Source organism: Balaenoptera acutorostrata, chromosome 2 (genome assembly GCF_949987535.1).
Source record: "Balaenoptera acutorostrata chromosome 2, mBalAcu1.1, whole genome shotgun sequence".
Lineage (NCBI taxonomy): Eukaryota > Metazoa > Chordata > Mammalia > Artiodactyla > Balaenopteridae > Balaenoptera > Balaenoptera acutorostrata.
In genome coordinates, this window is record NC_080065.1 from 139460077 (window position 1) to 139484529 (window position 24453).

Sequence of the window (24453 nt, forward strand, 5' to 3'; positions counted from 1 at the left end):
CCCTCTCCCCTTCCACAGCAGAGGACCAGGGGGACCCCCCAGGAGCCCTCTCAAAGTGGCTTCTTCCCTCTGACTGGCCTCCATTCCAGGGAGCTATATTTTTTCGTTACGCCAATCCCTGGTCCCCTTTGGGATAATAGGGGCAGTTGGGGGAGCCCTGGTCCCCTCCTTGGGCCTGCTTTTCCAGGAAACTGACCTTCCCCCTGCCCTCGTGGTTTGTCATCAGAGTGTGTGCCTGAAGGAGCAAGTTGGTAGGTACGACCAGGAGGCCTCAGGCCACCTTAGCAGACCTCTGCAGAGGGCACGGCTAGGATGGCACTCGGGCCGTGTCTTAGTCCATCTTCTTCGGGGGATCAGGGATGCTCTCGGAGAGCGGGGTGAAGCCCAGCAGGATCGTGTGTCTCTCGTAGGCCTTGGTCTTCTTAAACACAGTGTCAGTCCCGTGGAGGTGGTCCAGCACCCCCAGCACCCCATAGCACTGGTTGAACCTGGAGGAGAGAGGAGGGTGCTGGAGGCAGGCGAGCTCACGTTCATTTCACCTGTGCCAGCCTCGCACACATTTCTGAGCCCTCCTATCCCACACCTATCCCCACCATGCTGCCCACCTGCTTCAGAGTAACCCAGGCGGTGGTGCACATATTCCTGGGGCCATTCCAGACTGAAAAGCTATGCTCTTCCTTTGAAAAGCTCTCTGTGATTTCGATGCACACAAGTCAGAACCTGCGGCAAAGCCAGCTTGTTCAGGTAGGTTCTGGGACCACCTCCATCAGAATCCCCTGGAACACTTAACTAAATGCAGATGCCAAGGCCTGCTCCCCCAGATGCTTTGATTCAGTGTATTTGGAGTGGAACCCAAGAGGGTGCATTTGAGGGAAAGCATCTCAGGTGATTCTGGTGCAGGAGTTTCCTAGACCACGCCGACGAGCCTGGAGGCTTTCAAGAGCGCACACAACTTCTACTGAATTGCCTGCAGGAATTCTATGCATGTATGCATCTTTCTGGTAGTGCCCATGGCTTACACTAGATCCTCAAAGGGTCTAGGACCTAAATGCATGTTAAAGACCCATAGTGGCAGGAAGATCCAATATCAGACAGAAAGAGAATGGCAAGGTGGTCTGGGTCCCAGGATGGTCACCTTTGTCCCCACCTGCAGACCTCTCCCTCCACTAGACCCACATTTAAACTGAGTCACCAGTGTCTGCTGTCAGGAGCTCTAGGAGTAAAGGTGGGGGTTACTGCCCAGAGACCCACAGTGGGGAGGGGTGCCTTACTTGAAATGGTGGTAGTCATGGAATTCAGGTGAAGGCAAGAAGGGTAGGTGGTAGCCACAGTGGGAGATGATGGTGATGATGAGGACCAAAGAAAACCAGATGGTGATGGAGGACAAGTGGGAACCCATGACTATTGGACCCACCATCGCCGGCAGCATGTTGGAGACCTGCAAGGAGAGGGCTGTTTGAAGAGGGGCCCAAGGGGATGGAGGGGACGCAGGTGGGTGTCCGGGAAGACTTCTTGACACAGATCTGGGGAAGCTGAATGAGTTTCTGGACTTGATTTGCTGGACTCCTTCAGATATGAAACTTAGGATAAGTTATTAACTGTTTGAACCTCAACTTCCTCATTAGCAAAATGAGGATTTAAACAGTTGTTGGGAGGATTAAATGAGATAACTTACGTTGGGCATCTAGCATCGCCCGGCATATGCCAACAACAAATGGTAGCTGTTGAATGGGCAGAAGAAAGAGCCAGTGTGATCCCGTTCTGTGCAGGAGACTAGCTTAGGGAAGGGGGTTGGCGCCCGCTGCCCTTTCCTCTGGGGAAGCCAAGCTCTACTCACCACATGCTCAATAGGATGTGCATAGAGAGAGATCACACCAATGGGAGCTGTCCACTCGTGGTGTTTCTTGTGGATTTTCTTGTAGAGTTTTGGGTGGTGAAGGAGGCTGGGAAGAGAGTTAACAGTTGATAAATCAGCCAACCGCCCTCTCCCCCTCCCCCACCAGAACACGAGAAACCAAAGGTAGGAACTGGGGTTATATCCATGGAGCAAAGTTTCACATCCAGTGAAAACATACTGGATTGGTGCTCCGACAGCCCTGCCTTGTGAGTTCTTCTGGTGACGTTGCCTCTCTCTACCTCAGTTGTATGAGCTGTAAAATGGGGATGATGGCCAGAAAGGATTCAATTAAGGGAATGAATGGGAAACTACCCCTCCACACACAAGAACGGAGATTCCGGACACTCATAGGTGGTCTCACACTGTCAGCTGTGGAGCGAAGAGTCGTCTTCGTGTTTACTAGTTAGCGGGAGGCTCTTGATGCCAGGTGCTGTTGGTTGCACCCCTACAACTCCAAGGAGGCCAGGTTTCACCCTCACTGGTGGGTGAACCTGGGAGAGTGAGGAGCTGGCTGGGCTCAGGAAGGAAAGCTCTCACCGGTGTGCGTAGTAGAACAGCACTTCCTCAATCAGCGTGAAGACTGCCAGCTCCAGGAGGAACCAGTGGAAGGTGGGTAGCTCTCGGCGGCAGGGGTCTCCCCGCAACTTGAGGATGGGATAGAGCCAGACCATCATGGGGAAAGAGATCACCAACTGGTTGAAGAGAACCGTGTGGATAGCCTGGCGTAGTTTCATGGGGTCCACCTGCCCGGGGGGAAGAAGGAAGAAAGGAGGTGGACGAGAGTGTGGGAAGCAGGTCTTTCCCTTCTAGGAACCAGGCTCCTCTGCGACCAGCTCTCGGGAGGCCCTCGCTCGGGGCTGGATGCTAGGAGTGATGTCTGGCTGTAGCCAGCAACCCCTGAGTGCTGCGCAGCCCAGGGGCGGAACCACCTGGTAATGCCCTGCCTTTGGAAACTCCCCTCCCCCGGCCTTAGTCTCTGCCTGAAGCTGCCTGCTCCTTCCTGCTTCTGCAGCTTCCACCACTGTCCTCCCCATTTCTCTGGCCAGGCCCAACCCCACGTACTCCCGACAGGCATCTTGGGGAGCCTCCAGGGTGCTTGGAGAAGGCTCCCAGCCTCATTCCTTCTTCAGCCTTTTGGTCCCTGCTCGTCCAGAGAGCCTTGACCAGGATCAGGTGCAGAGATCAGGGTCGCCTGCCTCCTCATGCGGTCCAGCCTCACTGGACGGGAGCCGGGGAGCTGCTCTCTGGCCTCTTGTCCCACTTGCTGTGAGCAGGTCTTGCTGGTTTTCAGGGTGGGGCTGTCAGGATGAGGGGCTGCCTGCGCATTCTCCCCAGATCGCTGTGGAGAGCTGGCCCCACGTGCTCACATCCCTTTGAGCCTCAAGACTACAGCCAGCGTTTCCTTGGGAGCCAGTAACCCCTGACCCTTCCATTTGTCAGAGCCCTGGAGCTCCTGGGAGTAGCCCCATGACCACAGGTCACTTGCTGGTCCTCATGAACTGGTTTGGCATTCTCAAAGGGGATGCCCTCCTGAGAAATGTCTGCAAGCTGGAGGGCTTCTGCTCCAAGGGGAGGCCGGGTTCAGCGTGGTCCTCATACTTTAGGCCTGCCTGTTCCTCTGGCTTTTCCATGTCCTGCGTGTATTGATGGACCAGAATTCACTCTCTAAACCTTCAGTTCCATCCCACGGTGAAGCCAGGTCTGGGCAGCCTTGGTCTGAGAGCACCACAGAGGAAGCCATACACCTCTTCTGGCAACCTTGACCGGGAGGTGGGTGTGACATATGATCATTCATTCAGCTGATATTTATTGAGCACCCTCTATGTTTCAGGCAGTGTTCTATGTGCTGGGAAGGAAGCAGTGAACAAAACAAAGATTCCTGCCCTCACTGAGTTTATACTCTTATCGTTTTAAATAGAATGGTCAGGGTAGGCTCCATTGAGATGGTGAGATTTGAACAAAGATGAGGGAAACAGGTATCTGGGGGAAGTGTCTTCTGGCAAAGGGAAGAGCTGGTGAAAAGGCTCTACGACAGGCCACACTCCTGGCGTACGTGGCTGGAGAAGAGTGAGGTGTGAGGTGTGAGGTGTGAGGTGGGGAGGAGTGGGAGGGGAGGTCAAAGAGGTAGGGAGGAGCCAGTGCATATAGGGCCCCGTAGGCCACTTTGAGGACCTTGGCTTTTATTCCAAGAGAAGCGAGGGTCATCCCGAGGTTGTGAGCGGAGAAGTGACAGGATCTTACAGGGCTACTCTGGCTGCTGTGTTGGGAATAGACAGTAGGAGACCAAGAATACAAACGGGAAGACTAGAAGTGCTAAAATACGCATATGAGAGGATGGTGACTCAGACCAGGGAGGTGGCGATGGAGGTGGTGAGAAATGGTTGGGTCCTGGATCCATTTTGGAAATTGAGCCAGTAGGGTTTCCTGATAGATTGGATGTGGTGTACGAGGGAAAGAGAGTTGTCAAGGGTGAATCCAAGGCCTTTGGACTGAGAGACTCCCCAGCTGAGACTGGGGAGGCTGTGGATATCAAAGGCTTTGGGGGCTGGGAGATCAGGAATCCTCTTTGGTTCATGTTGGATTGGAGATGTCAAGGAGGCATTTGGATATTTAATCCTGGATCAGGAGAGAGTTCTGGGCTTGAGAGGTAAGTTGGTGAACTGTTGGCATTGAGGTGGTTGTTTAAAGCCATGACGCTGAGGGGATGAGGACGGAGAAGACGACTGGGGCTGTGCCCTGGGTGTCAACATAAAGAGGCTGGGGAGGTTAGGTTGAGGAGGAACCAGAATGGAGACTGTGAAGGGGTGAGTGGTGAGGTGTGAGGACAGAGTGGGGCCTTGGGAGCCGGTATAAGAAGCTACAACAGGATGGGGGATGAGCAACTTGTGGAAACAGTCCTGGTAGTTCTAATGAGACAGGCCTGCGACAAGAGCACTGGTGACCTTGCCCTGGACAATTGTGGTGGAGCGGTGGAGGTGAAGGCCTGATGCAAGGAGGTTTCCAGAGGAGGTGAGATGATTGTTTTGTGATTATTTTAGGAAGTGCAGGCTGAAGGATTTAGATTTTCATGATGTCTGAACTTAGTTTCAAATGATGAAGCAAAAAATTATAGATGCATAGATATTTATATTTTTATATACAGAAAAAGCACATGTTGTAAAATGTTTAAGACTGGAGAATCTAGGTGGTATATAAATGAGTGATCAGGGTACTACTACCTTTTCAACTTCTGTATATGTGTTTTCAATTTTTCATAATTATGAAATTTTGGGAAAAGACAGTGGACAGAGAGAAATCAGAAACTGTAGAGACAAGTCTTTAAAGAGCTTTGCTGCAAAGGGGGGCAAAAATATGAGTGGGAGTGAGTATGGGAGATGGACGCAAGGTTTTTGGTTTTGGTTTGGTTTTAAGCTGGGAAAAATTACAGCAGGTTTGTAATAAGCCAGAGAGTAAAATCCAGAAGAGGAAGAAAAAAAAGGACAAAAGAAAGAGAAGGAAGAATTGCTGGAGCAACTTGCTGTAGTAAACAAGAGGTGGTGGGTGTAGCGTGCAGACAGTGGAGGAACGGGCCGGAGTGGGAGCAGAGAGAGGCCACGGGCCGAAGCAGGTGGGCAGGCAGAGCGTGTGCGCAAGTGCTGCCCCCCGGCTGCGGTGGGGCACGGCTGTGGGAGCTGTCTTCTGCTCGAAGGCAAGGCCACCCTCTGGGAGGAGGTGACGGGAGGAGGTGTTGAGGATCTGAGGAGGGAGGAGAGGCGTGAACTAGCCATCCAATCCGGGAGAGTGGGAGGGTAACGAGTGCGGGGCAGCGGGGCTGGGTGGTGGTGTCTTGTGAACGCCGTTGCATTCAGGTCCCACTTGATGACCTGTTTCTGATGTCTTAGGTCAGGGGTCAGACCTTCTTGGAATGGGCCAAAGACTAAATGGCGTCTGGGGCTTCCTTCTTCCTTGTGTGACTACCTGAGGGTGCACACAGTGTAGGAGCAGATGAGACGAGCCCTGGCTCTCTTTCCAAGAACAGTCTAACCTTGAACTAGTCAGCGCACCTTTCTGAACCTCAGCTTCTGCCAAATGCCACGAGACCTTCTCTGTGTGGCCCTCCCTTCATTGTAGACTGTGAAGTTGATTGCGCTAGGTGATTCTCTTGAGAGCTGATGTGGCCTAGTGGTTCAGGGCACAAGCCCCAGTGTCACAAAACTTGAGTGTGAATCATGGTTCTAAGCCATGTCACATTTCAAAGCCTCTGCTTTCTCTTCTGAATGATGAAGATGTTTACAGTACTTGGCCTTGAAGACGTACGCATTTAGTCAGTGGTGCCTGGTAAGGATATCTCCGTGGTCTGACAGGTGAAACATTCTCAAGGAACAAGCCCTGCTTTTAACCCTTTGGCTCTGGTCCCTGCCTGCTGAGCTGCACATGGAGGAGGCCCCTGCCGTCTCAAGTGAGGGGACCTGTGAGCCAGGCCAGTAACTCTGGTTCAGGAAGGGACTGTTCTGAAAGCCTGGATCAAGGGCACTGTTTCTCAGCCACTCTACTTTCTAGAGTGCTGGCCTGGGTAGAATTCCCTGAGAGCTGAGGTGACTCACCCAGGCACCTGGACAGATAATTAAAAATAATTTTCTGGGCTTCCCTGGTGGCGCAGTGGTTAAGAATCTGCCTGCCAATGCAGGGGACACAGGTTCAAGCCCTGGTCCGGCAAGATCCCACATGCCGCGGAGCGACTAAGCCCGTGCACCACAACTACTGAGCCTGCGCTCTAGAGCCTGCGAGCCACAAATACTGAGCCTACGAGCCGCAACTACTGAAGCCCGCGTGCCTAGAGCCCGTGCTCCGCAACCAGAGAAGCCACTGCAATGAGAAGCCCACGCACCGCAACGCAGAGTAGCCCCCGCTCACCACAACTAGAGAAAGCCCATGCGCAGCAACGAAGACCCAACGCAGCCAAAAATAAAAACAAATAAATAAATAAATTTATTAAAAAAAAAAAAGGGGCTTCCCTGGTGGCGCAGTGGTTGAGAGTCTGCCTGCCAATGCAGGGGACACGGGTTCGAGCCCTGGTCTGGGAAGATCCCACATGCCGCGGAGCAACTAGGCCCGTGAGCCACAATTACTGAGCCTGCGCGTGTGGAGCTTGTGCTCCGCAACAAGAGAGGCCGCGATAGTGAGAGGCCGGCGCACCGCGATGAAGAGTGGCCCCCACTTGCCGCAACTAGAGAAAGCCCTTGCACAGAAACAAAGACCCAACACAGCCATAGATAAATAAATAATAATTAAAAAAAAAAAAAGAAAGAAAAGAAAATGATTGTCTTGTCTGGGAAAGAAGCCAGGATGTGGTTTTGGTGGAGCTGGGGTAAAAAAAAATCTGGGTTTAAGAATCAACTTCTTCCTTGTTGTGTAAGAAAAGGTTTCTGAGGTTGTCAGAGCACTAAGCAGGCAAGCCGGGCTCAGGGAGCAGTGAACAGTGGGGCTCACTTCCCCGGCCTGTGTACATCCAAGATGTGTGCTTGGCTTTTTCTCTCCTTCTGGGCCAGGAGTTCCTTGTCAGCAAGGTCCAGGCCTTGTTTACCATGGATGACCTACGTACTATTGGTGGTACTGAATAATTGGGAAGGAGGACCTGCTTAAAAAACAACCACCACCAACACATTCACGATTAATATGATAGTGGGGTTATCCATTGTTTCAGCAGCTGTGTCCCTCCCTCAAAAGGACAGCTGTTATCTGTGTTTTCAGTATCTAATTATTGCTGTCCCTTCTCCCATGGGTAGGTGGAGACCAACCTGACATATCTGGGACTCGGTCCAGGGCTGGGCTGAGACAATCATTTCTGTTCCTAAAATGCTGACCACAGTGCCGTAGGCCAGCACAGGCAGGTAGAGAGCCAGACCTGGGAGTCAGAAGATTAGTCTTGACTAACATTAGTCTTGGCTGGCTGGCTCTGAGATTCGGGGCATATTATTTCCTCTCTCTAACCTTCTAACCTGGGGGAGCCTTGTACAGAATCACTTGGCTCCCACTGGCCACGGTCTCTCCTGGGCCAGCCAGCAGAATTTGGAGAATGTGGCTTTAGCCCCTGCTTTCTGTGCTTTGACCAGGAGAAGCTGCAGCAACACTTACAGGGTCATTCTTGCCGACCTGAATTCGGTAGCGGGAGATGAAGTTAGGCTTTCCAGTTGTGTCAACCACCAGTAGAAGTCCACTCAAGGTCCAGAAGAACAGAATGGGCACCTGGGTGGCACCTAAGGTTGGGAAGAAGAAGGAAACCATCAGGACAACTTCAGGAGCTGGTGGCGTACGTATTCCCTGAACACATGCTCGGTGGTAACTGAGGCTGCGTTGTAGGCAGGCCCTTGCCAGGGCCTTGGTGTCTTGGTGCTCGGGGCTGGGGGCCTGCCTTCAGTCTTGGGGTGACAAACCAGCTGTGGGGAGTGGGATGGGTCACTTAAGGAGTGTCTCTATTTCTTTTCTTAGCTGTAGAACGGGGACAACAACCTTCTAGGTGGTTGGAGAAAAAAACAACACAAAATTATGTTAAGATGTATGATACACTCCAAACAGAAATGAATTTCGGTTGACATTTGGGTGTCTGTGCCCACTGAGCCCTTTAAGAATAGCCAAGGAAGGGAGAAGCAAAGGGAGAAGCAGAGGAAGAGTTTGGTACGGTACAACTCACCACGGGCACTTGGGTTCCCCAATCACCATGACCCTTTGATGACATGCGCAGGGGTACTTCAGGCGTCCAGTGAGTATTTTCCAAAGTGGAAAACCTACCTCTCAAGGGGCTCCTTGGTTAAAACAGTCTTCACACCCTACCTTCTTGGAGAGTCAGGGTCCAGACAAGTGTGGTCACAGCTCTGAGAATTCCTGTTTGACTTTGTTAAACTCAACCTTTCTCAGGCTTTTCTTTACCCAGCACTCTGTCTTCTCAGAACATCTCAGAACAGACTGGCCATTCGTCCCTGTCTGCCCAGGACAATTTCAGTATGTATCCATCATTCCAGCATCATTATTAATAACCCCTCCTTTATTCTCACAAATGTCCCATTTCGATGATAAGTCGTGTGGTCCCCCCACCCATTAACCTCCGATAGAACTGATGTTCTGCAGGGTATTTTAGAAAATACCGATCAACACAAATTTAGATAGGGCTTTTTGCGCCACATCCCACTTTTCCATGAAGTCATCCCAAGTATTTCTGTTCTCCTCCTGTGAACAAATAAGCACTTTGTCCACCCCAGCTGGCAGTTATTCAAGTGACGTTGTAGTGTTACCTAACTCTTGTACTATTAACTTTATTTTTCCTTGATTTGCCGCCTCCTCTAATTTCAATATTCCAAGGAGCAAGGGTGTTTTACTTAATTCTCTGTCTCTGTATTCTTCCTCCAGTACCCTTCTTGCTCCAGCAATCACTGTGCCATGTGGCGGTTGATATCTGAAAAATACTTGGCTAGCACTGTGAGGAAATGTGATTGGCTCAAACATCCTTAGGGCACTTTGGCAGTATCTGAAGTGAGGAAAAGATCAGAGTGACTGACAGACTAAGACAGAGACAGAGAGACAAAGACAGAAAGAGGGGAAGAAAGAAAAGACATACACACACTCATGCACATAAATGTCCATCTCAGCAATTGAAAAAAAAAGCACAAGAACATTTAAGTAGCCCAAATGTCCCGGATCTTAGTTCCCTGACCAGGGATTGAATCCAGGCCACGGCAGTGAAAGCACTGAGTCCTAACCACTGGAATTCCCAGAGAATGGACTAAATTGATTAGAATATTTCCACACAATGGAATAGACAGGACAGCTTACAATATTGAGCAAATCTATATCAGTTGATATGGACAGATGTCCATAATCAATTCAATGAAAAAAAAGTTAAAAAAATAGTAGATGTCAGGACTTCCCTGGTGGCGCAGTGGTTAAGAATCCGCCTGCCAACGCAGGGGACACGGGTTCGAGCCCTGGTCCGGGAAGATCCCACATGCTGCGGAGCAGCCAAGCCCGTGAGCCACAACTACTGAAGCCCGAGCACCTACAGCCCGTGCTCCGCAGCAAGAGAAGCCACTGCAATGAGAAGCCCGCGCACCGCAACAAAGAGTAGCCTCCGCTCTCCGCAACTAGAGAAAGCCCGCGTGCCGCAACAAAGATCAAAAAAAAGCAGCCAAAAATAAAATAAATAAATTTTTTAAAATGGTAGATGTCTTTTAAGTTTAACCAAATATGCAGTATACTAACAGTGGTTATTTCATGGATGTGAGAGGTAGGTGATTTTCACCTTCTTTTTGCTTATTTGAATTGTGTGATTTTTATTTTTAACAGTGAGCATGTATTTACTTTTATCCTCAGAAATAAGAAACTTTATTTTGAAAAAAAAAAAATGTTAGGTTGGTGGTTGCCTAGCGGGCCACCCTTCGAGGTGCCCACCTACGTGTCAATCCAAGGGCTCCTTGAGGAATACCGACTGAAAATCACAAGAGGTGATCTTGAACTTTTTTCCAGTTCTAACATTTCAAATGGCAAATATTTTTTCTCTCTGGTATTTGCTTATCAGAGGTGATAGGTGGTTTTCCCATCATTGTAACAGAAACATATAAAATGTTTTCCCACCACTCTCCCCATGTATATTTGCAATCTGCATTGTTCTTTTCAATGAGTGCTTAAGATTCCATTAACCTGTCATGTTTAATATTCAGCCCATTTTCGGAGTTCTCTTCCTAGAAGAAAACAATCATCAGAAACATTTTATTTCTATGTTTGCTTTGTGACAGCTGACACTTCTTTAATCTCCCATTCTAGACTGTGACAAAGTTTTTTTGGTTGAGGTTTGTTTGTTTTGTAATTATTAATTTTCTTCCAGTCAAACGGTGACATAGTTTTTTAATAGGGTAGACATTTTACCCTAATACTTTATCTTAAATATCTCTGTATCCTACAGATGAGTTTGGCACAGAATAACTTAATAAATATTATGTGAGTGAATGAATGTATGACGGAGGACAGTCACTATTGTAGATAATGCTGGCATAAATATCTATGTTAAAATAGGTTTTTTTCTTCTACTATGTTTTGAGCTTGCTTTCAGGCTTTGGCACTGTCAGTAAATACATTTTGAGTGAACACTTGCTGTCAAGGCCCAAGAGGTAGCTAGATTGCACCAGGTCCAAGGACACAGCCTCACATGAGACAGAACAGCCCTTTGCCCTTGTGGACCTGACATCTAGAAGCAGGATTACTGTTCTCACAAGCATTCATTTTCACACAAACTGTTTCTTTTTTTATTTTTCTATTTGGGGGGATGAAGGAGGTGTCTCAGCTTCTTTTCTTAGATATCCTTAAACATCCATTCCAGATTAACCCCCAAATTTAGCACTCTGGGGTTACCACTGCCTTAAACTTTAAGTCCTCATTCCTTAGAGGAATAAACTGAGAAGTCCCAAAGTAGAGAACAAAAGAAAAAGAATTAAGCTATAACCATGTACCCAAACCCTAAGTGCTGGTGGTCGGGGAATCTCACCTAGAATGTAGAGGAGCCACTCCTTCCCTTCGAATGTAGACAGCAGCCTCTCCCACTGGGCTTGCCAGAAGTAGCCAGAAGCACCCCAAAATCTCTGAAGATGCCTTGAAAGAAAACTCATTCATGTTTGTGGGTGAAGACTGGTGGGTGGACAGCTCCTAAATCCATGCTCTGCCCACAGACCGCCACCGCACGGCCCCCAGCTCCCGAATTAGAGCTGGCCGAGAAGACTCACCATGTGACTGAGTTCCAGAGGGCCACAAGCAAGAGAAGGCCGGAGCCCAGGATGAAAGCCGTCCTCCTCATGGAGCCCCAGATGTGTCCCTCCTAGGGGAGGACAAGAAAGCGTCAGGTCCCAACAAGCCTCCTGCCTTCACACGCAGCTCACTGCTGAAGCCCGGCAGGAGTGAGCTGCCGTGAGGATCTCAGTCGTGCCCCCCTGGCGCGTCTGCTGACCTTTTCCCAACTTCCGTGGAAGGCTCTCCCTTATCAAGAGCTCTCAGGCTGTGCGCAGAGGTGAGTATGAAAGTTAGAGCTTAAGGTTGGGGGAGGGAAGAGAGCAAACCTGAACCAGAGAATCTAGCACGCAATCTCGTCACCCAGAGAAGGACAGGTGAGCCTTCCAAGAGCTGTGGGATTTCATGACCAGTCTTCTTGCTGAACAGAGATGCAGATTATTTGTACATTGGAATCACCTGGGAGCTTTCAAAAAATCCCAATATCTGGGTTACTCCCCAGCCCGATTACATAAGAGTCTCTGCGGGGGCAGGGGAGGTGGGGCTGGGCCTCCCTGTCTTTTAAAGGTCCCCAGCTAATTCCAATGGACAGGCAAAGCTGGGATGGCCGGCACAGAGGGATCTGCAGAATCCCTGATGAGGCCACAGGGACTTCAACTGTGTTCCTGAGCCAGGCCTATTTTCCCATGCCCATCACCCTATTGCCCTTGAAGAAGAGAGTAAATAAACATATTTTCTGACTTGTAATATGTCCTCTGCCTTCCAGAGATATTAGTCTGGGCTGCCAGCTGAACGGGACAATGATGGCTTCTAGGGTCAAAGAACAGACTGTTGGCCATCACTGGGCGGTCCTTACATGTTCTCCTCCAAAAGCCTAAAACAGTGGTCATTGTGAGCTCGATGGTCAACCAGCAGGTCCCAGACTTGCAGAAGGAAAACCCTGGCTGCCAGGTGTGTCACCAATTTCTATAGTACCTTGGGCAGGAATGACAAATGTCCATTACAGCCTATGTTTCTACGCCCAGATGCAGTCTGCTCATATTCTTTCATAGGAGAGGACTGGAGGTGGTGGTCCCTATAGGTGTGTGCAGTTAGTGAGCCAGGTCACATACACTATTGTAGGGGAAGCTGATCTAACAGGGGGCCATGTTTTAATCCAGCCTTTGGAGATCTAAAGGAGCAGACCGTTTTGACTGACTCATTCAGAGCAACCTGAATCTGCACTGACTCTTTTCTTCTCTGATTACCCCATCCCACTTTTGATCAGAAGACCAAAAAGAAGTTAGTAAGTCGTTTTCCATGGCTAGTGAAATGTTTTTAAAGGTCTAGTACTCCTCGGGTCCTGAGGTTTGAAAAATGACCTTCTCTCTCTCTGAGCTCTGAAAATGACCTTCTGTTTCTCTCTCTCTCTCTCTCTCTCTGTCTCCCCCCGTTAAGGGCTGGATTGCCAAGACCACAGAAACTTGTTCTTTTACACAGGCTGTTCAAAGGTCACCCCCAAATTTGCCGGACAGTTCATCTTGGGCTTTTGCAATTATTCCTTTTTTAGGATTCAAAGGACCCTTTTCATGAGCTTTCCAGATTCACTAGGAATTTTTCAATTGAGTTTAATCAAATCAAGTCAAGTCAAATTTAAAACCTCAATTTCACATATAAGATTTGATGTGTTTTCAGGGATCATGGTGTTTTCTCTCTCTAGCAGCCTGAGGGCCAGGTAAATAGACAGGGCAAAGGTCTCTGTGAAGGGCAGGAACATGCAGCACCGAAGTTATCTGGGGTCAACAGCTGGTTCCCACCCCCAGTTCCCAGCCCCCAGTGGGCCTCTCTTGTCCCCAGAGCAGCTGTAGAAAGGGGTGGTTCCAAAGGCCTGAGCCTGGGGCACTCTAAGGGCCAAGAGACCTTGGTGGGACAGCTACGGGGCTCTTCAGCTACCTTCATGCGGGCAAAGGGGCTGGAGTTATAAGCAGGCAGCTGGAATCAAGTGATTCTGCTCAGCTACTGAAGCGAGCACTTCACTAATGTGTCAGCTATCCCGGAACCTTGTGGGGGTGTTGTCAGTTATGCCGCAGGCGCAGATGTGGAAAGGGTCACTGGCCGCATTCTCACCAGTCTGGTGGGTGAGGTGCTCGCGTGCACCTGCTTTTGCTTCTCATTGTGTGGCACACTTCCAGCTTCTCCCTTCATCTGGAATAAAAAAGCACAGGTGAGCCTGGATGTCATTTTCACATGCAACCAAGGCAGTAAGGAATAGAGGGAGTCGAGGTGAATGGCCAGCAGTGGTTTTTAATGCTGGCAACTTATTAAAATCACCTGAGAGTTACAAAAAAAAAAAAAAAAAAAAAACCCCACCAAAAAAAACCCCTGGCAGACAAACTGATTCTAAAATTTACATGGAGAAACAAATAAGCAAGAGTAGCCAGGAATACAGCAGAAGAGTAGAGGAGGGGCAGGCACAAGGGATACTAGGTCTAGCAACTCTTAAAACACATTATAAGGCTTTTTAAAAAACTTAATTATGTTCTTCTTATTTCTTCAAGGTATTAAAGAGTTGTTCCTGTGAGATAAAAGAATATCAATGGACTCTTAACCAGGACTTAAACAGTAGGTCTAACTTGAGTTGGTTCAATTTTGTATTCTTTGTTATTACTTGTCAGTTTAAAAACAACAACCAAGGTTTTTCTGAAACCAGTCAACAATTCTATGGCCAAGTAAATGGATAGGAATGCCGTGCATGAAGCTCCTTCTAAAATGCAGTCAAACAAGAACTGGCTAGAAGGAGAATAATTAGGAATGCGTTTGAGATCTCCATTTGAAACTATGACAGGATAAATCTTTCTGGAAGTCTTAATAAAACCAATATTTAATAAGTGGAGAAATTAAGGTTTGATCATTTTTATTTTCTAATGTGATGTTGCAGAATTTTCCTGGTTATATAAAGATAATGATCAAATGAAAAATAAAAGTTATTTTAAGGAATCCAAATAGTAGTTATTAGACAACTGAATAAAAATTCTGACATCAAAAGGTGGTGAACACAGATTAAAAACCAATTGCATCTCTACTTAGCAAAATGAAACAAAAAGGATAAAAAATGGCATTGTCCGTAATATATGCTGAATGAGATATTTTTGGCCATGTAAACATATTTTTTTTAATATCTTTATTAGAGTATAATTGCTTTACAGTGTTGCATTAGTTTCTGCTGTATAACAAAGTGAATCAGCTATATGCATACGTATATCCCCATATCCCCTCCCTCTTGTGTCTCCCTCCCACCCTCCCTATCCCACCCCTCTAGGTGGTCACAAAACACCGAGCTGATCTCCCTGTGCTATGTGGCTGCTTCCCACTAGCTCTCTATTTTACATTTGGTAGTGTATGTATGTCCATGCCACTCTCTCACTTCGTCCCAGCTTACCCTTCCCCCTCCCCATGTCCTCAAGTCCATTCTCTACTTCTGTGTCTTTATTCCTGTCCTGACCTTAGGTTCATCAGAACCATTGTTTTTTTTTTTTAGATTCCATATATATGTGTTAGCATACGGTATTTGTTTTTCTCTTTCTGACTTACTTCACTCTGTATGACCGACTCTAGGTCCATCCACCTCACTACAAATAACTGAATTTCATTTCTTTTTATGGCCATGTAAACATATTAAGTGTGCTTTTCCCTGCTTTTATTTTTATGCATCACAAGTCAATGCATACAGAGATAAACTTTTTTGACTTAAAAAATAAAAACCTTTATTCTAAAGATTATACAATACTTTGGTCCTAGAGTTTTGATCTAAGTTTTGAGGATGATATTCCTTTTACTACAAGCTAGTTCTATACTGTCAAAAACATCTACAAAAGTATATCTGCCACACTTACACACAAACTGTACAGAACTATAAAATCTGGCAAGGTAGAAACTTTCTGGAATCTTCCAGTGTATTTTCAAGGTACAGCAAGCCAAAAGAAAGCATTGTAGACAAGTATGCATGCTGACTCAGGCAGTGTTTCCAATGTAACTCTAGTGTAACACATTCATATACATATACACCCAGGGAATATTTCAGAAGCATCAGTTCTTTACACCTTACACTTGATCACGGATGTGGGTACGTCCCTGACAGTTCATCCTGTTCTTGTGCCAGCACCACCTGACTGACCCTGCTCCATAGTGAGGTCAAGGCCAGTGCCATCTGCTGTTTCTTTTTGTTGTTGCTGCTGTTGGTGTGTTTCTTTTTTTTTTTTTTAATAAATTTATTTATTTATTTATATTTATTTTTTGGCTGTGTTGGGTCTTCGTTTCTGTGCGAGGGCTTTCTCTAGTTGAGACGAGCGGGGACCACTCTTCATCGCGGTGCGCGGGCCTCTCACCGTCGCGGCCTCTCCTGTTGCGGAGCACAGGCTCCAGACGCGCAGGCGCAGTAGTTGTGGCTCACGGGCCCAGCTGCTCCGCGGCACGTGGGATCTTCCCAGACCAGGGCTCGAACCCATGTCCCCTGCATTGGCAGGCAGATTCTCAACCACTGCGCCACCAGGGAAGCCCTGTTGGTGTGTTTCTTGAAGAGACATAGCCTCTTGGCTTTGTGGTGTTGTTAGGGTTGAAATGCTATTCATTGTGTCTTCCATTTGTTGCATTTGAACATCCGGTGTTTCAAACTGGTGTTCAAATTGTCCTTCAAGGCAGAAGTCTTTGTCCGTGTTCATACTCCTCAATGTAGCATCCAAACATCTGACTACACCGGCCAGACTTGCCTTTGCTTACTGCTACTGCACTTTGGTCTCCAGCTGCCACAGCATTTACCCTAGGCTTTATTCTCACAGAATTAAGTGCTAAGTTTTTCTGATGGTTTGTGTCTTTGGCGTGTGTTCTTGTGACTTCTCTGTGCCAATCTGAATGACCTTTTAGATCTTGGCCTTTTTCAGTCTCTTCTTTATCATATGTCTTGGCATTTCTATTAAGTGTTTTGCAACAAACTTTGTGTTTCTCCATATTTGAAATAAGGCCATGACTTCTCTGTGAAGGTGACGGCCTGGGACGGTGGCTGGGTTTGGCGGGAGGGTGCTTGGGGATTGCACTTACCCTGAGTTGCTGCCCAGCTTGACTTGGTTGACTGTCCCCCTACTTGTCTTACCATAAAGTTTTTTTTTTAATAGATTTATTTATTTATTTATTTTATTTTTGGCTGCACTGGGTCTTCGTTGCTGCACGCGGGCTTTCTCTAGTTGCGGTGAGTGGGGGCTACTCTTTGTTGCCGTGCGTGGGCTTCTCATTGCGGTGGCTTCTTTTGTTGTGGAGCACGGGCTCTAGGTGCACGGGCTTCAGTAGTTGTGGCACACGGGCTCAGTAGTTGTGGCTCACGGGCTCTAGAGCGCAGGCTCAGTAGCTGTGGCACATTCCTTTTTATTGACAAATAACATTCTGTCATATGGATATATCATATTTTGTTTACCCATGCCTCTGTTGATGGACATTTGGGTTGTTGCCACTTTGTGGTTGTTATGAATAATGCTATGAACAATTTTGCATAAGTTTTTGTGTAGACACGTTTTTATTTCTCCTGGATATATGCCTAGAAATGGAATTGCTGGGTCGTATAGTAACTATATTTAACTTCTTGAGGAATGTTAAGTGGTTACACCATTTTACATTCCCAACAGTAGTAATGTGTGAGGGTTCCAACTTCTCTACATCCTCACCAACACTTATTATTGTTGCTATCGAATAGTGTCATAACCTGGCTGAAGAGGAGCATTACAGATCATCATCCTGCCATGTGACAAGGGTGAAGGAACCTAGAGAAAGGAGGCCAGGTGAGTTTATAGATGGCAGAGCCAGGATCAGGCCCAACTTCCAATATCTCTAAGGATGTTTTATTCTTTTGTGGATGATTATGCTTGGTTTTATTATTCTAGACGCATTTTTACCAGCTTTGACCTTAGGAGATACAGCTTCCCCTTGACCCTCATTTCTTACAGAATACTTAGGCTGGAGAAGGGAAGAGAGGAATGGTGACGTATAAAGTGCCTCCAGGGGTTTGAGAAGTTAGGACAGCAGAGGGAGGTGATAAGCTGCTCACCAGCTCTACTGTGAATCACATCACAGCAGAAGGGAGGCAGTCAGCTCAGAGGAAAAGCCTGTCAGGGAGAAATACTGGGAGGTTTGATTCCCAGTCAGGGAGATAGCATCTGGTTTAAGAAAAGGCACCTGAATGTTTGGTGCAGTGTCAGCCCAGTCTCTACCTGGAGGCAGGGGAATGGATTTCAGCCACACTATAGCCCCCCCGAGCCCCACCCCACCAGGCCTGCGTCTTTGTCACCTCCGCTCCCTCCTCCAGCACCCTCTGTTGCCTGGCCGGCAGCAGGAGAACCTGCTGTAGCTTGGAGGTGTGGAGCTCCACCTTGTGCTGAGTTCTCAAAAAAAAAGAAAAAAGAACACACAACAGAAGAGAAGGAATAAAGTGAAGCTGCAGGCATTCACTCCCTGTTCTGACCCAGGAGGGCAGTCAGGATTCCTTTGCTTACCTGAGTGTTAGGGGTGCTCTATAGTCATATTCTGTACCGCCTGAGGCTTCCAGAGGAGAACTGCACAAGCGTTTCAGGATGACAAGTCTCAGCCCCAAACTATGGTAAACGGCCCTGCCCCACATCGGGGACAACAGATGTTACTCAGTAACCTGAATTTATAAGGATTCCCAAGAATTATCCTTTTAAAAATTTTTTTAAATTGTATATTGGAGTATAGTTGATTTACAGTGTTGTGTTAGTTTCAGGTGTACAGCAAAGTGAATCAGTTATACATATACATACATCCACTCTTTTTTTAGATCTTTCCCCATATAGGCCATTACAGAGTATTGAGTAGAGTTTGCTGTGGTATACAGTAGGTCCTTAAGAATTCTCCTTTAAATAGTGATTTTCTCCACCTTCATTGTGCTGAGCAATTCCTATTGGCCCAATTCCCAAGTTTGGCCCCCATCCTCAGGATGGATACGGGCCCATTCATGAAGTTACCTTTCACACAGTGGTAGAATTCTGGGATGAAGCAGGTCATTTTCAATCTGGCAGTTTGCCTTTGGCCTGGAGTCCCAGAAAGAACAGATCTTTAAGTACCTAGTTGTGCTAGGTACTTTGGGGGCTAAGCCTGTAAAGTGTCTTAATGACAAGGAACCAAATATTAAAGGAAACACCTCAAGTTGGGAATGACTTGGAGATCTTAATGTCTGCAAACCATGTGCAGAAAGGTAGAACCTTCACATCACCATGGATTTCCTTCCTCAGTGCTTGTTAGGAGGTGTGAAAGGCTCTGTGGACCCTGTCGAGATATCCATCCTGTTTGGGATGGAAGCTGAGGGGATTTTTGGTTTGTTTCTTTGTTTGCCTGTTTGTTTCTTTAGCTACCAGGACTCTTTCTGCCATGCCACGCCACAGGAACTTCACTTACAAGTCAAAGTCTCATCTAGCTTTTCCCTGATGTCTTATCATCACCGTTATCTTTGCCAAGAGCTTGCAAAGCTAAAAAGACACGGTCTTGGACCTTTTGAAGCTCATCTATTCCTTCCAGGAACATTTACGAAGAACTTACTATGTACAAGGATTCCTGGAGGTGCAAACTCTCAGTCTAGGTACATGAACCCATCATTTCAAAAATCCATATGAAAAGTGCTAGCCTAAGTTCTGGTCCAGAGCTAAGAAAACACTGAGTAGGGCAGGAGATCTGGCATGCCCAAGAAATCTTTAAAGGAGCACACTGCCCAGGCTTTCTCGTGGTCTCCAACCTTACAACCAAGCCTTTTCCTCCTAAATTGCATTTTAGCTTATCCAAGGAATGCTGGGTTTTAGTTATATCATACTTTTTTAAAAAAAATCAAGATAGATGTAAGAATCTGCCACATGAATATCAAAACTGCCATCGAATATATTCCTTACACCATTATTTAGTTCCCCAAATGAAGTAGTGCACTTTTTATGAGAATATAGCTGATAAATTCTTATAAAGAAATTAGTGCACAGGAGTTTTCCTCTTTGGGAGCAAACTTGTGGTTGCTAAGGGAGAGGAGGATGGGGGAGGGATGGATTGGGAGTTTGGGGTTAACAGATGCAAACTAATATATATAGAGAGAATGGATAAACAACAAGGTCCTACTGTATAGCACAGGGAACTATATTCAATATTCTATGATAAACCATAATGGAAAAGAATGTAAAAGAAAGAATGTATATATATGTATAATTGAATCACTTTGCTGTACAGCAGAAATTAACACAACATTGTAAATCAACTATACTTCAACTAAAAAAATTAATTTTTTTTTTTTTTTAAAAGAAGTTCTCCTCTTTGGAAGAAGTGGTATGCTTACTTGAGGAATGCAAAAAGGCAATCCATTTTGGTCCTTCTCACCCCTTTTTGCTTTGGCTGCCTGTAAGTTCAGAGTTAAATTTAATGCTCAATTAGACTTCTTGGGATTTTTTTCCTTTTATATAATCCAGTATATAAAAAATGATGTGTGTCCAAGGATGTTCATTGTGACATTGTTTTTAATGACTAAAAATTGGAAACACCTTGAATTCCATCAATAAAGGTTGGTTAAATAATTATAGTACGTCTAGTATGAACTATTCTGTAGCCATTAAAGGAATAAGGCAGCCCTATGTGTACTTTCCAGAACTCTTAAGTGAAAAAGTGATGTGTGGAACATGTGTGTGTGTGTGTGTGTGCTGTTTATGTATACATAGAATATTAAACTATTGCTGGAAGAATATATAAGAAATTGGTTACAGTGGTAGCTTCTGGTGAGGTGAATTCGGTGGCTGGGGGACAAGGCAGAAGGAAGGCTATCTTTTTACCATGTGCCTTATTTTTTGCCTTTTGAATTTTGTACCATGAGTATATTTTACCTATTCAGAAAATTACAGAAATATTAAAAATTTTAAATGAATTCAGTGCTCATTCATAGGAAATATTTTATTGAAGATTCACAGAGTAATTCATTTTTACTTTACTCTTCGTCATATTAATTGCAGTTCCTTAAGGGCTTTGAGAAATCTTTGTCTCCCCTGAAATTTTATGCTGATTTTTCCATGTTCATTTTTCATATTCATAGCATTCATTAGATTATTAAAGGTAACTATGACAAGGACCAGTGCCCTGTTTATTCTTCTTCTTCTTTTTTTTTTTTTTTTTTTGGTAATAATTTTACATGGTCCAAAAGCAAAGCAATAGCAGTAAAGCACCTGGTTCTTTTCTCTACAGATCACCGGCCGCCCCCCAACATCAAAACAGTATAAAAGGTATTTATTGAGTGCCTGATGGGTTCTAATCAGTTTTTATTTTTCTGCAGCTGTTCTACTGCATATATCCTTTTATTGGAAGCTATCTCAAACCCTTCTGAGATGGAGGCTGGATGTAAAGTATTAACTAGGTATTAAAATTAAACACCCAAGTGAGACTAGGATGGCTGTCAGTACAATAAGACCCTGGGAGGTGGCAGCTCTGTTGACTCCACAGGCAGGGTGCTGATGCCTCAGAGAAACTGTTTTGCTGAGACTGAGGGATTAGGGGCTGATACATAAGCTTAACCTTGGAACATCAGCCTTCTGGTCAAAGGGAAAGTGACTCTTTATCTTTTGGTGGTAAGAAGGCCCTTTGGCTGCAGGAGTCATAGCATTTATCTGTTGACATCTGACTTCATTAGAAGCAATGAAACATTTCCTGATATGCCATTTTTCTTCGGCTAAGCCAGTAGGCCCATATGCTATTTCCTGAGATATTTGTCTAGGTAGCTGACTCCTCTAAGCTACACAACCATATCATTCTTCTGAATATTTTATGACAAAGCAGCTTGTTTTCTGTGCCTCTCTACATCTGTAGACTTGCTTTCAGTTTTAAGTGAACAGAGTCAGTCAGAAAGGTTCCAGGGGGGACCTCAAACATGGTGGGCCGATGTGTCTTCACCCAAAGAATTTCCTTGACATTGTTTGCCAGTGGTATTGTTCAAGTTAGAAATTTTGGCAAACAAAATCAACAACAACAATTATTAAATATTTACTATGTTAAGGTACTGTAATAATTACATTTTTATGGTACCTCTTCTCTTTTTCTCTACCTTTTGAAGTCTCCCATCTAAGAACTAGAAGTTGTCTTAAGCTCATCTATTCTGATGCCCCCTTGTTCCATTTGAAGAAATGGAGGCATAGAAATCTTCATTATTCAGCTTTAAATTACAGGTATTTAGTGGCAGAACTTGAATTCAGTGCTCATTATACCGATTAAGTCTGCGAAAGGTATAGAATGTGCTGATGTCGGTGAATGCAGGGTGGGCATTTGGATTGTAAAAGGACACAAAGGAATGAGATCAGCCTCTATTAGCCACAAATAATGCATTAGATATTGTGTGTGTGTGTGCTTTTTTTTTTTTAATACAAAAGGTAAAATAGAGCATGGTTTTTCTAAGATAATAATCATTCTTTCAAGAAATATTTATTGTGTGCCAGATACAATGCTAGTTACAGAGGATACAAACATGAATAAGACATGCTTCTTGGTCCTATTTAATAATGTAATAGTATATAACTTTGATTTTCCAAGTGAGAAAGTATGTAGGAGGCGGATATGAAATAACATTTATGATGAGAATGCATTCAGAGAGAGAAAGAAATTAAATGCACTAAAAGTAAATATTCTAATACTTAATAACAATGAATTGATTCTCCCTTAAAGGGATTTCAATAGATATTATAAGATTATCCAAATTAGATACTTTTTAGTGTGGTTGTTTTGAAAGCAGATGATTCTGACTGTTTTGAAAGCAATGATTTATTGCAGAATCCCCAATCTAGGTAAGTGGCACAGTGAGGCTATAGTACATGTTCACAACCTAAAAAAATCTGAAGACAGGGCAGGGGAATGGGATGAGGGTGGGAGAAGTAGACAGTTTAATTTTAATTTTTATTTGTCTGCAGCCTGATTCTTTCAGATTCTAGCTTCCTGGATATTCTGCACGGTTGAGGAAGGTTCCCATTTTATAGGTACAAGATATATATTATCTTTATGTGAATGTGCATGGTTTATTCGTAAATATCTCATGAAATTATCAGGAAAAAAAAAAAAAAAAGACCTGATGGACCATCTGGTCTACCCCTTCCATTTTTTTTATAGCTAAAGAGATAGGCTTAGATAGCAGAACTGCCTTGTTCCAGACTCCACACAGTTTCTGGCAAAATCCAGGCTTCCTAACACTTTGCCTGGTGCCACATGTGTTTTCAGAAGAGCATAAATTCTATTGCATACGGGAGAGGGCTGCTCTCCTGAGGACTGAAACTCCCATTACTTCAGCCTCTGTTCTCAGGCTGTCTGTATTCTTGGGAAAAGCTGAACAGTCTGCCTCTAGCTTAAAGCCTCTGATGAAGAGGGTTTCGAGGAGCTGCTATGACCAAGGTCTGTACGTACGTGAGACTTTTACAGAGGGGAAAGATATTCATTCAAGAAGGTAAAATGCATGAAGGAAAAGGTTGAATTTTGAGACAAAAATTACTCCCTTTGGACAGTTTTAGCAATGCTCCCTTCACTGCTTTTGCCTTGGGTACTTATACCCTTTATGATTTACTGCCCCACTTGACTGCATGCCCGTGAGGCTGAAAGCCTGCCTATTTTGTTTACTATGAGATCCACAGTACCAAACACAAACCTGGCATGTAGCAGATACTCAGGAAATATTTGTTGAATAAACGAAAGAAGGAGAAAAGAATTAAAAGCCTTATTTTTTGCCCTCAGAATGTGTCCAACATTTGCTCTTGAACGTTTCAGCACCTTTTCCTATACTACACACTTACCTTTCTAAGGTCAGAAGCTAATGCTCAGAGCATTTGTTTTACCAAATTGAATTGAATCTTTATATCCCAACCAGAGCAAGTTAGTTGGAATTGCATATGAAACTGAAGCACCCTACAAGTCTCTTATCTTGTCTTGCTTGCCTTATGCCCCAAAAGACCCGTATAGCATCCTGAAAACCAGTGGCCCATTGTTCACACCCACCTACACACACTGTATTCCTCTCCCTCGGTAACCTCTGTGGGAATCCTTCCTGAGCTACTACCAGGACATCAGCAAGTCTGAAAGTGGAGCATCTGTTGATAAACCCCGGTATGTCAATCAAAGCAGCTTTGACATGGTTGTCCACCATCTAGTCCCCACATCGACCTGGGGCCTTTGCAATTTTAAGACTGTTGTAATTGGCCCCATCCCTTCCAGGTGAGCCTGGCAGGTTAGAGAGGAGAAGCAATTCAACCACAGTTGCTTCCTGGCAGTCTTTTTCCAGTAGGGTTTTCGAGTTCTGATTTGGGATTTTCTCTTTCATGTGGTTTTGAAGCCAAAGCCAGTCCGTTTGACAGAATTACCTGTCAATTGCTAGAAAAACAAGACTACGGAGGAGGTAGATTGTACAAACATGGGCAGAGGACGCAGACATTAGTGAGACAGGAAGGGACTCTGTGTACTAAGAAAACATCCCTGGACATTGTTCAGAGGCAGATCTCACCTGCGCTGTAAGTGGAGAGGACAGCGAGGTGGCAGAGGTGAGAAGGGTATGCTTTGCCTTTCTTTAAGTGAACTTGGACGCGTCCTGACCTTGGCGACCAGCTTCCCTGCCCTGCAGCTCCCGCTCACCTCTGCAGTGGGCTGTCTCCCAGCTCCTCCAAGGTCCTGGCACAGCTCAAGCCCGCTTTCTCCTCCTTCAGCCCCGACGTTGGCAGCTGCTGTCGCCGTGCTGCCGCCTCACCCTGTTATTACTCGGTAGGCTGGGAGGCTGGCCAAGGTGATCA

General features: G+C 45.8%; 1 protein-coding gene and 1 long non-coding RNA gene across 4 annotated transcripts; one reads left to right on the forward strand and one right to left on the reverse strand.

Annotated features, from left to right (window-relative positions):
- Positions 1–200: 200 nt before the first annotated feature.
- Positions 201–24453, reverse strand: FAXDC2 (fatty acid hydroxylase domain containing 2). 2 transcript variants are annotated; one of them, XM_007165510.3, is made up of 9 exons: positions 24299–24453; positions 13751–13828; positions 11644–11735; positions 11409–11512; positions 8012–8133; positions 2435–2640; positions 1838–1943; positions 1272–1438; positions 201–488 (listed from the first exon to the last, which is right to left on the reverse strand). In XM_007165510.3, the coding sequence occupies exons 2-9, from the start codon at positions 13826–13828 to the stop codon at positions 332–334; spliced, it is 1032 nt and encodes a 343-aa protein (XP_007165572.1). In that variant the 5' UTR covers positions 24299–24453; the 3' UTR covers positions 201–331. The 2 variants fall into 2 exon arrangements, with proteins under 2 accessions (XP_007165572.1, XP_007165573.1); XM_007165511.3 differs by lacking the exons at positions 13751–13828; positions 24299–24453 and adding an exon at positions 11974–12232.
- Positions 11634–17786, forward strand: LOC103005852 (uncharacterized). 2 transcript variants are annotated; one of them, XR_009007123.1, is made up of 3 exons: positions 11634–11924; positions 14182–14245; positions 17364–17786. It is a non-coding gene; the product is annotated as an uncharacterized LOC103005852 (long non-coding RNA). The 2 variants fall into 2 exon arrangements; XR_449590.2 differs by lacking the exon at positions 11634–11924 and adding an exon at positions 12401–12595.

Excerpts from the sequence above, each read along its gene's own strand:
- FAXDC2 (XM_007165510.3), bottom strand. The coding sequence starts at position 13,828 with ATGAAGGGAGAAGCTGGAAGTGTGCCACACAATGAGAAGCAAAAGCAG. Across the intron at positions 11,513-11,643 it reads CTCTGGAACTCAGTCACATG|GCATCTTCAGAGATTTTGGG; the intron begins GTGAGTCTTCTC and ends TTTTCTTTCAAG. Across the intron at positions 2,641-8,011 it reads AGGTCGGCAAGAATGACCCT|GTGGACCCCATGAAACTACG; the intron begins GTAAGTGTTGCT and ends CCCCCCGGGCAG.